General features: G+C 36.3%; 1 protein-coding gene across 1 annotated transcript in view; it reads right to left on the reverse strand.

Moving 5' to 3' along the window:
- LOC126471302 (hormone receptor 4-like) overlaps positions 1–16,898 on the reverse strand; it is a 223,521-nt gene that overhangs the window by 27,910 nt on the left and 178,713 nt on the right. The window contains exons 8-11 of the mRNA XM_050099423.1: positions 11,626–11,778; positions 6,224–6,358; positions 3,640–3,768; positions 457–582 (exon numbers count right to left, since the gene is read on the reverse strand). Coding sequence (XP_049955380.1) covers positions 457–582; positions 3,640–3,768; positions 6,224–6,358; positions 11,626–11,778 — 543 coding nt within the window. The remainder of the gene's footprint in view (positions 1–456; positions 583–3,639; positions 3,769–6,223; positions 6,359–11,625; positions 11,779–16,898) is intronic.

Genomic DNA, 16,898 nt, shown 5'->3' on the forward strand with positions numbered 1-16,898 from the left:
AGTGAGTGTCCTTTATCCATTCAGTTATTCATTCATTAAGTATAATATAAGATACCATTGGCATAACTGAAGATGCTTTAAATTAAAAGGCAAAATATGTTTGCTGTAAAAAAGTAAACTTCTTTCATTGTTCAAATTAATTAATGAGGCTAAGAAAATGTTAAGACCACTGCAACAAGACACAAGAAAATCCATCACCTAGTGTTTAACGCACTACAACATATACATGTGCTTAGCCTTAATTTCCCCTCAAGTTCCTTCCAAACAGTTATACAGGAATGGAACTGAAGTATAATTTATCTGTCTCTTATTTTCAGTTTTTGCATTAAAGAAATACATTATAACAGTAATCTCATTGGTTTTTAGTATATCCATGTAACTATGTGCTTGCTTTATCAAATAATAATCATTATTGTAAAAAAAAGCACAGCATGTCACAATTCATTAAAAACTGACCTCCTGAGTGAAGTCCGCTTCACTACTGTCGTTAGCAAGTTTATGAACTCCATGCATTGCTTGATACGCAGATGTTGTTAGAACCAACAATTCATGCCATTTGTGAGTCAAGAGCCTCGTATGAACCTGCAGCAGATAAAAAATTCATTTTAGGAGAAACACTAAAAATACTGTAATACTAATTTGTCTAGTGAGAAAGGGGAGTGGACTTAAGAATACTGATAGGTAAAAGAACATTACAAGTATCATCATTATCATCATCATCATCATCATCATCATCATCATCATCATCATCATCATCATCATCGATAAACATTTTGGGTCTAATTATCCAGTTTACAACAAATTCAAATCTGCAACACGTGGAGACAGCAGAGTCTTACTATGTCACTACTGAAAGTTAACTTTATGTGAGGAAGTCCCCCCACCGAAACACATATCTCCAAGAAGGTGTTCAGTCTGTTACATGAAATAGTGTTTTACAGCTAAGCATGTTATAAAAAAGTACTTTTTAGGTGAAAATAAGTTCTAGTCATGAACTGATGGAATTTGTAAGATCATGGGTAAATCACGTTTTGTGTACAGTCCCTATCAACGTTAGCAATCTCACAATATTGTTTGTAGCACTATCATAATCATTAAATAGTGAATGTCATGTTTTAATGTCTGTCAGTTTGTTTAAAGTGAATGATGAAGAGTGAAGTGTACATCAGTTCTACTTTTGTAAATGCTCTGTATGAAGCCCAAAGCACATGCATAGTGCCAAAACTTCATGAGAAAGATTCAGATTCTTTATCTGCCATTGACCACATACACTAGAATAGTATTTCTCAGTGGCATCAAGATACAGCTGCAATCAAAGTATTAAAATTAGTGTTAACATTACATGTACAATATAAGTATCTTAAATACATCTATAATCTTAAAAATTAATATCATCATTGTCCGTACCATAGAGTTCTTTTATATTGTAACATGGAAGTTATGTTAGCCAGTCACATGATTCCAATCTTAATTTTTTAAATGATTAGGATCGAGCAGCGAAAGGAAACTTGTTAAAACATTTCAAAGGCATTCACTATACGGGAGTTTCCTGTTATTGCCAACCTGTGCCTTGGGATGTCAGTGTTTGTTGTGAGAGACCAACATGCAACACCTGCCCAATTCACCCACTCTGCAGTTCCTACTCCAGTCCAATCACAAATTTATTCTATCCCATCAGAGACAGGGCCACCTGTGAAATCAGCCATGTCATATACCAATGCTGCTGCAATCACTGTACAGCTGCTGCCAGTATGACAACCAACAAGCTGTCCACCAGAATGTATGGCCACCACCACACTGTAGCTAAGAACGAAGTTGACCACAATAGGCAGCTGAGCACAACATGCTCAAGTTCAATGGCTGGATCACAACCCTTGCCATTTGGATGCTTTCCTCCAGCACCAGTTTTTCTGACCTACACCGATGGGAGTTATCCTTGCAACACATCCTTCACTCCCAGAACCCTACTGGCCTCAATCACCTCTAATCCACTGTCCCCACACCCTCTACCAGAGCTTTCCCTTCCTCTATCTTGTCACCCCCTCCGATCTATGCCTCCACATCACCTTCATTACGCACAGCACCTCACCAGCTCAGTTATCAGTTACCCCTGTGTTGCATGCCTAGTCAATGCACCAGACATCCCTCCCTTCTGCATTCCTAGCCAGCAGACCTGCTACTACTCTCCAAGCCACTAGTTACCCATCCCTAGGCCATCTTCCTGTCTCCCACCTCTTTCTCCCTCACCCACCCCAATCAAAACAGCAGTCCACCTGCCAAAATGGAATCAACTCAATGCTTCAGCTATTCAGTTAGTAATCTCCATTACTTCTAATTTATTTACAAGTACATTCTACCTTCTACCAGAACATCTTGTGTAAGAAGGTAATAGCTGGTTCCAAAAGAGGGAGATAACTGATTTTTTCACGCTTTGGAGGTGCTTCCATAGATACAGATATTCTAAAAGATTGGAGGGTGTAACTTACAACCAGTTGTGTGTTTTATTTTGAAAATCTAAGAATAATTAATACATCATAAAACAGTTTTAGAACTCCAATGTAAACTCTGTAGTTTAATATGTCCTTCAGGTGTTTTGGGACAAAGGCTTTGTCCAGGTCATTTTTGTGATATAAGCAATGTCTAAACTGGATTTTTATGATATAAGATATGACAACATGAAACTTTTAAAATTTCATCTAGATAACAATAAGCAAGCTGTCTGTGTAGGTAGAGAGAGATCTAGCATAGAACAAATCAATGTAACGTTTCCACAGGGATCTGTGTTGGAACCTGTCTTGTTTTTGACAATGATTCCTATCCTCATTAACGAGATCCAACACAGTGTTACATGTAAACAATATATCCTTCCTCCACTGTAGTAATAACATTAATAGCCTGCAAAAAAGTGTCAGTAATACAACTGTACAAGCATATTATTGGTTTAGAGTAAATGAATGTTAACTAAGGAAAACAAAACACAGCAGGTTGCTTTTAATTTAAATACCAAGCTTCCGTCTGATGACCCGAATTTTGTCAAGTTCTTGGGAGTATACTTTGATGATAAGACACTGAATTAACAGTAAGTTATCTAGGCTTTGTTGAAAATTACTATGAATTGTGTTCCTGATGTCTACATTAAAATATCTTGCTTAACATTTTTAAAGCATTTTATGAGAGGCGACTAGTTACACACACACACACACACACACACACACACACACACACACACACACACAAAGGAACCAAATGCCTTTGGTTCCATCTCTTGTCAGAGCTAAGATTTTTATCTTTTCACATCTTTCAACTATGGTAATGTTTGCTGAAAGCATCTCACACTGAAATAGAATAGCCAGAGCTAATATTGATTAATTTTCTCTTTGCTAAGAAGACAGCTGTTACAGTCACCGCCAGATGGTAAATTAACATTAATTCTCAATTTATGCAAGGTAATCTTTCGAAGGTGAATCGTACATTGGACAACAAGGTAAGAAGCATTGGTTTTATAAAAAATAAAGCTAGAATTCTGTAACAATGACACTCTTGTTTCTATGACTCAGAAGAAAATTCATAAGTACAAAAATAACAGATTAACAAACCCTTAGTTTTATGGAATCACACAGTGTAAAACTTCATGCTCACCTCTACAGGTAACTCCAAGTAAAAAGGAAGGCGTTTCGTCCACTGGACCAGTTTGTAGACAATTGAGTCACCTATCTGACATAATTTCTCTGAGAGATCTGATTTATGATCAAGAAGTTCATCCAAGTTCTGTAACAAAATAGTTTAACAGTTCACATACATAAAATGTAAGTTTCAAACTTTCATGCACTAACATAGTGTACTAAAGCATAAAAAATATTTTGAAAACATCTGTATACAGACTATAATGAAGACATTAACAACATAATTATTTTTTTAATACAGTGAAAACAATTTTGAAAGAAAATACATAGATTGACAAAAGAAGTGATCAACTCAGAAGACATGGTCAGATGTCAATGTGACTCTGTACACATACACACTATTGGTAAGTATGTAAATATTTGAGTTGCAGTTCTCTGTGACAAGTATAATGCCCACCAGAGTGCATCAGTGTTATTTGTGTTTAGGGCTGTTACCAGGGTTTGTAAGGTATATAAGGGGCATGAATGATGTCAGATGTTGAGTGATCACTGTGAAGGACATGCAGATGGCACATATGAGACAGTATTATCAGGACCTGGAGGTGTTTGAAAGGGGCCTCATTGTGGGTCTCAGTTTGGTCAGCTGACGGAACTGTGCCGTATCCAGATTTGGGGGGAGGGAGGTGGGGGGGGGGGGGGGGGGACTGATGTGCCAGTGGTCCAATGTTGGACTGCATGGCAACGTGAGGGCAGGAATATTCAATGTCAAGGTTCCGGATGACCCCATCTGACCACTACAAGGGAGGATCATCGTATTGTGCACCAAGCACATTGTAACCACTTCAGATCATTGCCTGCTATCCAGCAATCGGTAATGTATTCCAAGCAACATTCTGTATCTTCTTGCACCAATAGTCAGAAACTAGCAGCTGCCGGACTAGGAAATTACCATTCCATGTACAGGCTGCCGATAACACCACAACAGAAATGGTTCTGTCTGGAGTGATGCTGTGGCCAGGAAGCAAGGCTGCTGACGAATGACGTCACATTTTCAGTGATGAATTATGATTCCCTATTCCCCAGATCACCACTGCTGGCGAGTTTGGCTGCATCCCAGCGTAGAGGTCCTGTTCTTCCAACATTTTAGAGAGGCACAGCGGTGTTACTCGTGGCATCAAAGTGCGGGAAGGCATCGGGAATGACTTCAGGACATGGCTGATGATAACTGAGATAACATTTTGCATCCTCATGAGTTACTGTTCATGCAGGGTGGTACCATTTTTCAACAGGACAATGCTTGTCCACAGATGGCACATATATCTATGAACTGTCAGCATGATGTTGAGGTACTCGCATGGCCAGCAAGTTCCTGTGCTCTGTCCCCAATAGAATGTGTGTGGGACCAGCTCAGATGTCAATTCCATTCCAGTGCCAGTATCCAGGATTTTTAGGACCAGTTCAAACAGTTGTGTGGCCAGCTTGTCTGATACAAATGCTTTTTGACACCCTTCCGAACAGTTTACTTCATGTGTCCAGGCCACACAGAGTGCAATATCATACTGATAACAGGGGTCATAGTGCCAAGTTCTTTGAAAATTTGGCTTGATTTTATAATCACTAAAATAACATTACCCTCTCAATCCATGAAGTTTTGTTTTGTTTCCTCCTCACCTACTGAATGCCTCACTTCGTTTGTCAGGCAGTGTATATTTCTAATAATCTGTTCCCAAACATGCTAATTTCCTTCAGAGCATTATGAGGTTATTGCATTCACTGAGGACAGTCAGTGGATTTTCTCAAACTAACAGTTATCAACTGAATGGACCTTTTTGAACTTCATTATTCATAGTCACTTACTATGAGTTATATCCACAAAATCATTGAATAATTTTAACCTGCTTAATAATAACAAAAACAACAACAACAATAATAATAATAACTGTAATTGGTATAGATGATGTTTCACATTTTACCTCAATTAGTGCTAAAAAATTATATTTTACAGTATCTTGATTGGTGCTATCAATATGTATTGAGTGTTACAATACTTACTCTGAGATAGTAACACATTTCAAATGATGGCTGTCATTCATCTTAAAAATAAAATAAACTCAGGTTTCTATCATTTTCAGAAGGTTTATTGGCATAGCAGTGTTGCATTCTGTCTTCAAAACCCTGTTCCTCCACAAATCAGCCTACTGTGACACATCATTTACAATATCCTAATGTTGTGTCTTTTGTAAAAAAAACACCTGCTTTGGCCTCTTATTGGATATATAGCTACTCACATCACATAGTTCATTTCCGAAATAGATAATGTGACAATTTCTTAGGTCCAACACTAAATGAAATCTCTCTCATACATAAAATTGAACCATCAACCACACTAGCTATCTGTACTGCATGAATGGCGAGGATGAATGTGAATTTTCAGCTGCATTTTGATTAATAACTGTAACAACAATTGCTTCAAAAATAACATAGGGTGAACATACTCAAATACTACAGGTGAAATGGACATGTGGGCTTCCACAGCTTCACTGAAATGAAACCAGAATTTACAATATCATCAACTACACCATTGATAATCTACAACTTACTCTTAATGTTGCAATGTCCTGAAATTCATCACAATCAATAAGTGTCTGAATCATCCCAAGTGTCACCTCCATAGGAAATGTGCGGTCTTTTGATGAGCTAACAGCGTTGTCCAGTCTCTGTCTCAAATGGACAACCTAAATAACAAAACAACAAAAACTTAATACCAAATATACCACAGACAAACTACAAAATCTAAATATGGGAAGATTAATCTTAAAATCGAAAAAGGAGCTTCAATACTTACCAAATGTGTTACAAATGTGATAAAAAATGCCTGTGAATCCTAATTTTGCTACAATAACATTTTTTAGAAGTGTGTCTAATTCCATAGGGCCTCCTTAGTTTGTATTGTCTTCTTCTTTAAGCACATTACTTTATATTTGTATTTTTCCAACAGTACAAAAGATAAATGACATATTTTTTTTAAAACATTTTCAATGAAACCTGTTTCTCACTTATGAAACAAATTGATGTATGCTTGTCATTAAACTCCCTCAGTTCAGGTTCTGTGATTTACTAAGTTGAGGCATGAATGGTAAATAAAAAAGTAGGCTTCTAACTTTTTTACAAAACAATGACCAGATGGGACTGTTGACATGGGACATTACTACTGTTTTAAAAATTTGTCATTTTTTTGTTAAAAACCATGGCAGCCCACAAATTACAAATTACAAATTATTTGAGCAATTAGAGAAAAACAGTACCACTTAAGGCTTAGCTGGTCAGTACTAGGAGGGAATCATGAAGGTTGTGGTTGTTAGGATGGAGGGGGGGGGGGGGGGGGGGGGAGAGGGAGGGAGAGGGGGGGAGTGGGGGGAGGGGTAATAAAAATGGGAAGTGGTAGCAAGAAATTGGGATCACAGAAAGAGAACAGTATCAGACAGTTTTGTCACAGGAAAAAAAATTAGTTTTGCTCTATTCTTCTCAATTACATACAGACGAGTTCTCAAGTAAATGTAGATGTAGTCAAGGACCACCAAGCTGTCAATATGAAACCAACTGTTTCTGAGAAAGTAAGGAAAAGAAGACAAGCCCTGTTAGACAATGGTTATGGGAGACATGTTCAGCAGGAATTGCAGGAACAATTAGGTGCCAATTACTACGATACAAAATCATTTAACCCTATTTAACCCAAGTACACAATTAAGCCAAGTGATAGGAGACATAGGGTCTTTCCACAGTGGTTTTACAAAGAAGGTTCCTGTTCTGATAGTGGCTGGATGAGGGCTACAATACTGAGAGTGGTCTGCTGCAGAAAGCTTCAGCAAAAATTCATAAAAATGTTGAGATTCAGTTCAACTGTTCTGTGTGTCTGGTCAACATTGAATCAGATTAACTTGTGTCAGTTACAGACTCGAGCATAGGTGTGATTCCTATTGATGCTGCTGGAAGACTGAGTTTGAATCACTACCTATGTTTCAATAGCAAACTGAAGCAAAAGCTCATTAAGCTGATAGCAGAATTTTTAAGAATTCAGACTATCAGAATTTAAAAATGTTAATAAACTGAAAATTTTGAGCATGAAACACATGAAGTAAAAAAGGATGAGAATGAAATATGCACAGATAAAAAGGACCTTAAAATAATTTATTACCAAAATATTACACAGGTTAGATAAAATTAATGAACTGATTTCTTTTGACGAAATGCTGATAACAAATTGCATAGCTATTAAATGTATTTCTGATTATCACATAACAACTGATACAAGCATGTTGCATATGGACAGATAAGCAGGTCACGTACAAAGGAAGAGTTGCCACTTACAAATATGAAATACAGATATTCTTAGATTTTTCATTAATTACATTTTGAAACTTGTGTAACAGCAGTAGCAATTAACAGAATTTTTATAACAATAGTCAAATATAAAGGGTCCTAGCTGGTATTTTATGTTATTTGTGAAACAATTTGATTATGTGATGAATCTTTTCGTGGTGTCAAGTCACTTCACAAAAAAGAAGAGCTAAAACAATACTAAAGAAGAGAGGGGAAAAAGGAAAGTATAGAAGGGGAGGAATGAGGGAGGGGGAAAATGAGGAATTGAGAAGAAAAGGGGAGGGGGATAATAGGGAGAGGGCAGGGTAAATTAATGAACTGTTTACTTTAGGTCCTATGCATAAGATGCAAAACCACGTAGTCCCTATAGTGTAAGATGGAGTTAAACTATGGGCACAGAAGCTAAATGTTATTAATTTTCATAGAGTAATAATTGTTCCTGAATTATCTTCCAATCTTCAGATACAGAAAATCACACACAACAAAACTGGCAATGATATATTTGCATTATGGGTACCATGGTTCTTGTGAACACAGAACTTCTCTTCGCTGACAACAGCCAGTCACTATAAAACACCTGATTTCATAATAGAGAAGACAAATGAAATCTTCACGGATATTTAACAGTGGATAGCATGTAATAAATTAACAATGAACATAAAGAAAAGAAACAGCATACATTCCAGTACAAAGGAGGGAAACAACTCTGTCACATTGAGCATAGATGATAAAACTATAGCTTGCACAACAAACACAAAGTTTTCAGGGATGGTCATTAATAGTCTGTCTGAGTTATATACATAATCATGGAACAAGAGCCAGTTTGAACTTTTATTTACCAAGGAAAACATAAAGAAAATTTAAAAACAGCACCTTCTACCAGGAAATAAAACAGCTAACATGCATCTATTTAAAAAGGCAGCTAATAGATACCACATAAGTAATGCATACAACACCATCAAAGATTACTTAGAGGACTCAGAGTAGGGATTAATAGAAAAGGGACAACTACAACACCCTGTAACATTACAATACACAACCACATTATAATGCTTTTACAAGCGAATGTGTCAAAATCTATAGTGTATGATTGTAATATTTTGTCATTCTCCCCATCTCACATTTCACTCATCAGGGCAGACACTGACTCAGTTTTCCATGTGGACTGAAAGGGGGGGGGGGGCATGGAGATGTGCATGTTCATGGTCTTAGGCTCACTGGTATGCATCTGTAGCGCTTGCAGTGGTGCAGTATAAAACTATGTTTTTATTATAAGATATTTGGTGCACATTGTGCATAATCAAGAGAACACTCTGCAGCAAGGACTAACCAACCAAGGCGATGCAAAAGACACTGACTTCGTATTCGTGATTCAGATTTTCCGTGGCATTCCTAAGTCATTTCAGGCAAATGCCAGGATGGTTCCCTATGTAAGGTAATGGCCAACTGCCTTTCATATCCTCACACACATACTTGTATGTTCTGGGTGTATTTATATTGGAGCTACTTATTTTCATTGTATTATGGCAACAAATCCTCATGTGAGATGATCACTGGATGGATGAATGAATGACTAAATAAACAAAAATAAATAAAAGTTTAATTTGGAGCTGCATGACAGTCACTATGATCATCTGTAATTTAAAAAATAGAAATAGAACAAGTAGGACCTATTTTAATTTGAAAAGTACAGCTCAGACTAATGTATAGGTACAGACAGTATGGCATCCAAGGCACATTTATTCCATTCATTTTCATAAAATATTCAAAACATAACTCTGCTATTAACACATCATGCAATACACAATTTACATTAAGAACATTGCAGTTGACAGCAGTATGACTGATACAATCAGTACAATAGCAGACGAAAATAATGTAGGCCACTAATATTTTTTTAAAATGTGTGTTATCACCTTTCTTTCTTCTGAATTTTGACAACAATGAGCTGTGCAGAGCTTGAGGCTTCTTGATCTTTCTTTTCCTCTCTTCCCAGAACATCTTATTCTTTCACCTCTTTTCTTTTCCTCCTCCTTGCAAATGTGATGGGACTTCCTTTTTATGGTTTCCCTTCAAATAATTTTATGCTGCTGACTTTGCATTTGAATTCTTGCCTGTTATGGATCATCTCTAGTAGGATACCAGTTTCTTGTGCATCTTTTTTTATCTCTTCTGTGCACATTGAAGGTGGACTTTTACATTTTTCTCCACTCTTGTTAGGTGTCCATAAAATTTCAGCTGTCATTTCTACGTTGCGTCCATGGTATTTTTGGTGTACTTATGAAGCTCCTATTCTTCTAAGTTTCATCAGTAGTCTTCTGGGATCCCATAATTTTACTGAGAAACTTCTTTTCCTTATTTTAAAGTTCTTCGAATGGTACCTTTTTCTTTAAAACATGACACCCAGAAGCAAATAGTCCTTCTAGCGTTATAACATATGATGTCATTTGTTGTTCCTGTTCTGTGTTAGTCTGTAAGCATGTTCTAATTTTCTGTCTCTCCCAGTCTACTGGGTTCAATCCATTCTCCTATGAATTTGAATTTACTTGTCATTTTAATCTTCCTATATTTTACCTCCAAGTATTTCTCCCCTTGATGTCTGTGTTCCATATATGCTGTCATTTCATGTGAAACTTACAGACCTGTTTTTCAAGGGATTTAATGCAAGATCACCAGAATTCTTTGTGCATCTGTGCAGTTTCTAGTTAAAAGGGCAAGGTCAACAGTGAAAGATAGACACCCAATTTCCAGGTTGTTTCCTTTCTCCCCAAGTTATATTCCATTTATTCCTTACTACTGCACAGCTTTTTCCCAGGTTTTCATTATTTTTGCCAGGATGATATTGAAGAGATGGGAAAATCCATCACCTTGCCTAATCTCTGTCTTTATTTCACAGGATAGAGAGTTATCCAAAAATTTAACTTCTGAGATGGTGTCTGTATGGGTTTGTTTTGCGATTTCCCCCTTTTTCCTATCAATTTGAAATTCTTCCAAAACCCTGTGTGTTATACTACAATTTTGGCATTTGACCAAGTGTTAGCAGTATATACTGGTTTACAGGAGTTCTGATGTCCACACAATAAAAATTCATTCAGTCATTAAGAACTTATAGATTTCAACAGCACATCGGAATCAACAATGTTAATATCTGGACACTAGCTCAGCTGGAAACAGATAAGGGAGAAAATTGTGTGTGGTATTGTTGACAAACTGGCGCAATATTTGTGTAAAGTGATTTAGGGAACCACAGAAAAGAACAATCTGGATCGTCAGACAAGGATTAGAATTACATTATTCCTGAGTATGAATGGAGTGTACAATTAGTGTCATCAAATATATGGCATCAAATTTATTTGTCCTAGTCTTTTGTCATTCTACACAATTTTTACACTCTCCTTTTGCTTATGAAATTTAAAAATCTTTTCTTGCTTTAAGTAATTTACAATAAGGAACAGTAAATTTTTATCTGCAAATTTGTAATCTGTTAAAATGTCTTCTAGAAAGAAGTAAAATATCTATGAATGAATTGAATTACTCGTCAATATGAAGAAGTATTATGTTGAATCTTAATAAGAGAGACAGAGTTTATTCATACTATTCTGCAAAAGTTGATGTTACATACCTCACTAGGATTTGTAAGTGCAGTCTTGAGAATGGTGCCATTCACCAGATGAGGAGAAATACCATGCTCTGACAGTCCCAGTGCCTTCTGTTTGTCCGTTTGCACCTTCCCCTGCCCGTTCTTGGGATTCTTCTTGTGCTTCTTGTACTTCACCTTACAAATATAATGATACACATGGCGACTTCTGTTCACGTCCAGTTACACAATACCAATTACACACTTCATAGAAAAATAAGACAGTCAAAAGGAAACTGAAGTATGACTGGCAATACAAGATACAAGTTGTTTCGTAGGAAACATTGCACCTGATGTTGCAGTATAACAATGACTTGTAAAACGTAGGCATGTTGCAGTTTATGGATGCAACATTTCTTGCTACTTAATCACAACACAATCATCGATTGCACTGATGTTTCAGCAACAGACGTAGTCAATGCACTGTATTAATTTCACTTGTTCCTTCACATCCCATGTTCACTTAGCTGTCATTTCTTAACTTGATGTACAGTTTTCCACATATATCAGAACAAGAAAGTCTTTAAAATGTCTTTAGCATAAGGGAATTGAGTTCACATTGAACAAGTAAATACTATAGCGGGAAAAGTCTAGATAAACATAGTAGTCCACGCAATAAAAATATCTATTCACCAGCTTTTATTACATGAAATACAACTCGTTAAATTTTATTTTTATATATTTATTATTTTCTTTTTTTTGTGTGTGTATAATGGCATGTTTCTCACAGACAGGATGAGAGAAAAAAGTGGCAGCTTCAGAGAAACAGCATTATATGCAATTCATAGACCATCAAGAGAAGTCCAATAAATGCATATATGTAAAACACAGCTTTATACTGTGTGAAAAATGTGAAGAACTTTTATGTTTCATCCAAAAGGTAGAAATCACGTATTCAAATGAAATACCTGCAGCAAGATGTCTGACTAAAATGAGAACTGCTGTCTCATTGATTTAATTTCTCTATAAAGCTAATTTTACATATGCTTACATTTGAAAAAGTTTTGACCACGAAAACATACAATAGATGACACAGAAGTTTGTTGATATTCATTTACACTCTTCTGCCAGTGATCAATACTTTTGCAAATGTTGAACTGGTAATTTTAGATCGGCCTGTTTCAATCACAGAACACTTCCTAAAATGTATAGTCAGGGAAAGAAATGCAACCTAAAATTCATGTTTGCAAATATCTACCTCAAAATAAGTGTAGAACTATTGCAATACTGATGCTACCTATTAGGAGAAACATCATTTCCACAATATGTAATACACATAGAAGGGGTCTATTTTTATTTACCACAGTTATTCTCCATATGAAGATGATAATAAATATAAATATTGTGAATCCTTAAAAAGAACTATTTCCACAGAGTATTTATGCAGATGTTTCAGAAGAAATTTTGTTGGAGAAACATTATTCCTGCTACATCACAAAATTTTTCTTCTCTCACAGTGAAATGCTAATGCTGTGTTGTGAATCTGTATATCGTAATCTGAGGACACATATATAAATACATATATATGCCTCTGCATTTTATTTCTGTTAATGCCTTATGTCTTGTATTGCACAGTTATATTTATTATCATATTTACATAATTATGACAATAGTTTCTAAGCAAAAAAGAGAGAGAGAAATGTTAAAAGATGTCAAGCAAATTAGCACATCACATCTGCCATCTCACATTCACTACAAGCTAGGAACTACTGCCACTCCTTGGCACATAATAAACTGAAATGAAAGTTTAAAAGTCAAACTGTAAGATACCTTTAGTATCATATATTACTTTAGTCGAAATGCCAAATTTAACAGTACAATGCCAAAGGCACTTCTTAAATGTTTACAAAAGTTTTGATGGAGGAACTCAAATACCTGAACCTCTATCGTGTACCTCAGTTAACAGGCCTAACTTAAAAGCTACAGCTTCCACAATACCATCCCTCCTGATTTTTCAGTATGCCATGAAACAAATGTGCAAAAATCATTAGACAGATTTGAAAATGAGATTTTTGAACATTTTTACACACCACAACAGGGCTGTCACAACAAGTTTTGCTCAACTTTTCAACAATCACAGGACAAGAAGGTATTGGAGGGTGGAGGAAGAATTTGACAATCTCATACTGTCAATGAGGAACAGAACACAAGCTCAGGTAGGACATTAAAGCAACCCTCTTTTCCAAAGGAACCATCCTGACATTCACCTTTGTAGATTAATAGAGGCCATGGTAAGCCTGAAAGCTGATGCTTTGGTCAGCTTATTAAAGGATGAAAATTAGATGTATAAGCATTTATCTATAACCAAAACTTTTGCTCATGTGCATAGTCAGCTCCCTTACAGCAGGCCTACTACATTCACATTTATTTAGGTGGTGTCATTTATTTATTTCTCTTCCACAGATCACTTCCCAATGGTATAGGAATTGTCAAGGCAATACAAAGCAAACCAACAGCTCAAAATATGTGCTACAGACAATACATAACGTGCCTTATGAGGAATGGTCTCGTGGTCTACGAAAACTGCCTAGGTAGTCGGCCGTGGCCTTGTTTAGGAACTGTCCTGGCATCTGCAATGGTTTAAGAAAACCACGGAAAACCCAAATCAGATTGGCACGGCAGTGTGATTCCATCTTGCGAAATATGTGGTCAGTACCTTACCAGCTGCACTGCATCATTCGGTCAGTACGCACTTTTCATATTTCCCAATTTTTTTTGCTCACGTTCTCCGTCTTACGAAAGCCCTATTTCACGCGATAAACATGTTCTAAGTTTGGAACACAATCTTCAAATGCAATTTCAAGGAATATTAAGAAATGTAATTACTTTTGATACCTACGTAATAATGTAATAACTAACCTGCTCCAAGTAAATTTTTAACCTGCGGTTTCATACACGAGTTTAATATACAGCGGCACAAAATTAATTTCTATACAGCACCGTAACCTAACAGCGTACAACCACATAGTGAATGCAACAAGTCACAACTGCCAATGTTGATATGGTTTATTTACTTCATGCAATTACTCCTTAAACTTTTATTACCTTTATAAACAATTTTTTTTTTCCTAGACGTTCGGCTTCACATATCAGTAAACTAGTGAGCTTTACAACTGTGCGAAAAGATAGCCAACAGAGAGCTTGGTGGGTTACAAACGAACTTCTGTTTTTGTAAATGTATGCAATACATGAAGAACACTACCTCTTCTACGAAAACAGACTACAATAGAGTCTATTCCTCGGTGATGTTGCACATCACTTGACAACTGTGAACAGCGCAGATATGTTACTCAAAGAGATTTTTGTCGTGTTTGAGAATGTTATTGTTTGTGTGGAATTCAAAAAATTCCATGTACTTCCATACAATTTTGACTATTTTTCTTATCTATGTGAAAATCAGGAGTAATTAGATGAACTAAAATAAGTCACTTTGCTGAATGAGTAATAGGTACAGCGACGGTGTATTGGTTCCGTTATGTCACGTAAAAGGTTTAAACGAAAATGTAATGTTCCTATTGACGGACAGTGTGCGCGTTTAAATTTTTGTTGTCGCTCATCAATAGATTCTTGGAAGAGTACCGGTATTTTGTTGGATACTCTATCGTGTAGTGAAAGTGTTCTGAAATCCATTGGTAGTAAAATGGATATAAACGTGATTTAGGTTGCAATATTAGTGGTTATTTTGTAATTCACACTTCTCAATGAGTATTTACTCACCATGTAAACAGATGACGTTTTCACGTAGCTGTTTGTATTCAAAACCCAAGGAGGTTGGAATTCTTGCAAATAAACACGGAGTTCATCCTTTTTGTAGTTAACTGGTGTTATGGTTTACCTCGCAACACAATTCGTGTAACGCAGTTACGGACTAGTACTGTGTGTGCCCTATTATGCTTGTTAAAACGTTAATGGAAGTTATTGTTTTTGACAACTGCGGATGCAGATACCTTGTACTTTCCAGGCTAAACGGAAATTAATAATTCGCATCACTTCCTCAGGCTGCACTGACGATACTTTCACATGTATAGCAGAGTTCGAGCTGTGCAGCATATACGAAAGTGTGGTGTATGTAGTAAGACGTGGTTCTTTGAATTATAGCTTCACTACTTAATCTCATGGAATATCAGATAATTTCCTTGCTGTAAACCTCTCCAAACTGTCCACACATGAAACAATTCAAAAATGTTTATCCAAGTAGTTGAAACCTACCTTACTCACATTGCTGGCTAACTCTTCTGGCTGTTATAGAAGAGAGAGCCAGAAATGAAGATGCGGAAGACGTTTATTGGCCCTCAGAGTGTCTCAAGAAGCGGAATAATTTTGTAAAAGTACAGAAAAACCTACAGATAGCTTTGTTGTTGGATTGTATATTGTTTTTCCACCAAAGGTTATTTTATTCACTGTAATGGCGAAAATTCCGAAAGCTGTCAACAATTTTCCACATCTGTTGCTACCTATATTACTCCAATTTACCTTCTGCCACACACTGTACAGTGGATGGTGGAGTATGTGTGTTCTCATAGAAGCAGTGGTTTGTGTTTGGTTTGGTGTCGTGTTAGTAATTTGTGCTGTAACCTCACTATACAAACATTTGTTTGTCAGCTTATTCTAAACTGATAGTGGTGGACAGTTTCTCTTGGGTGGTATGTGTCCATAACATTGTAGTTCAGACCTTCTGTTGTGCTCTCTGATTTCATACATAGACATATTGTAAGTGAAATAGTCTACAATGCCCACTTCAAATGATTATTTGATGTAAGCAGAAGAGTGAGCTAGAAGTCAAAGTGACCTGTAAGTTCAGGAATCGAATGCCAGTACATGAAGTTTGCTCTTCAGGTGAACTGCTCTTAAATTTTGTGATAACTTACTACTCACTTACAAGATATTTGAGAAATTAGCTAATTCCATACCAAGAGTGAAAATATTGCAAAGGTATTTGAGTGAGAGCCCAAAGTATTTGAAATATAGTCTAAATGTCGTGTACATCATAGCCCAAATGAATGTTCATTTGGCTCTGTGAACCAGAGTAAAGTTGAGTGAATGGAATCAAATTTGAGCCCTTCACATCTCCCTTCAGAAAATCTTTTTTTTTTTCCCTTGAGCACCAATAAAAGTTTTGGCTCTTGTTATCCTCATTGATTTCATTCACACAATCCCTTACCACACAGTTAATGTGCACTTTGTCAGCAAAATCTTACGAAGGAAATAATTCTGAAATAATGTTAGTGAAGCAATATGTTGTATGACTGGTACCAAAA

This window comes from Schistocerca serialis, chromosome 3, assembly GCF_023864345.2.
Source record: "Schistocerca serialis cubense isolate TAMUIC-IGC-003099 chromosome 3, iqSchSeri2.2, whole genome shotgun sequence".
In the NCBI taxonomy this organism is placed as follows: Eukaryota; Metazoa; Arthropoda; class Insecta; order Orthoptera; family Acrididae; genus Schistocerca; species Schistocerca serialis.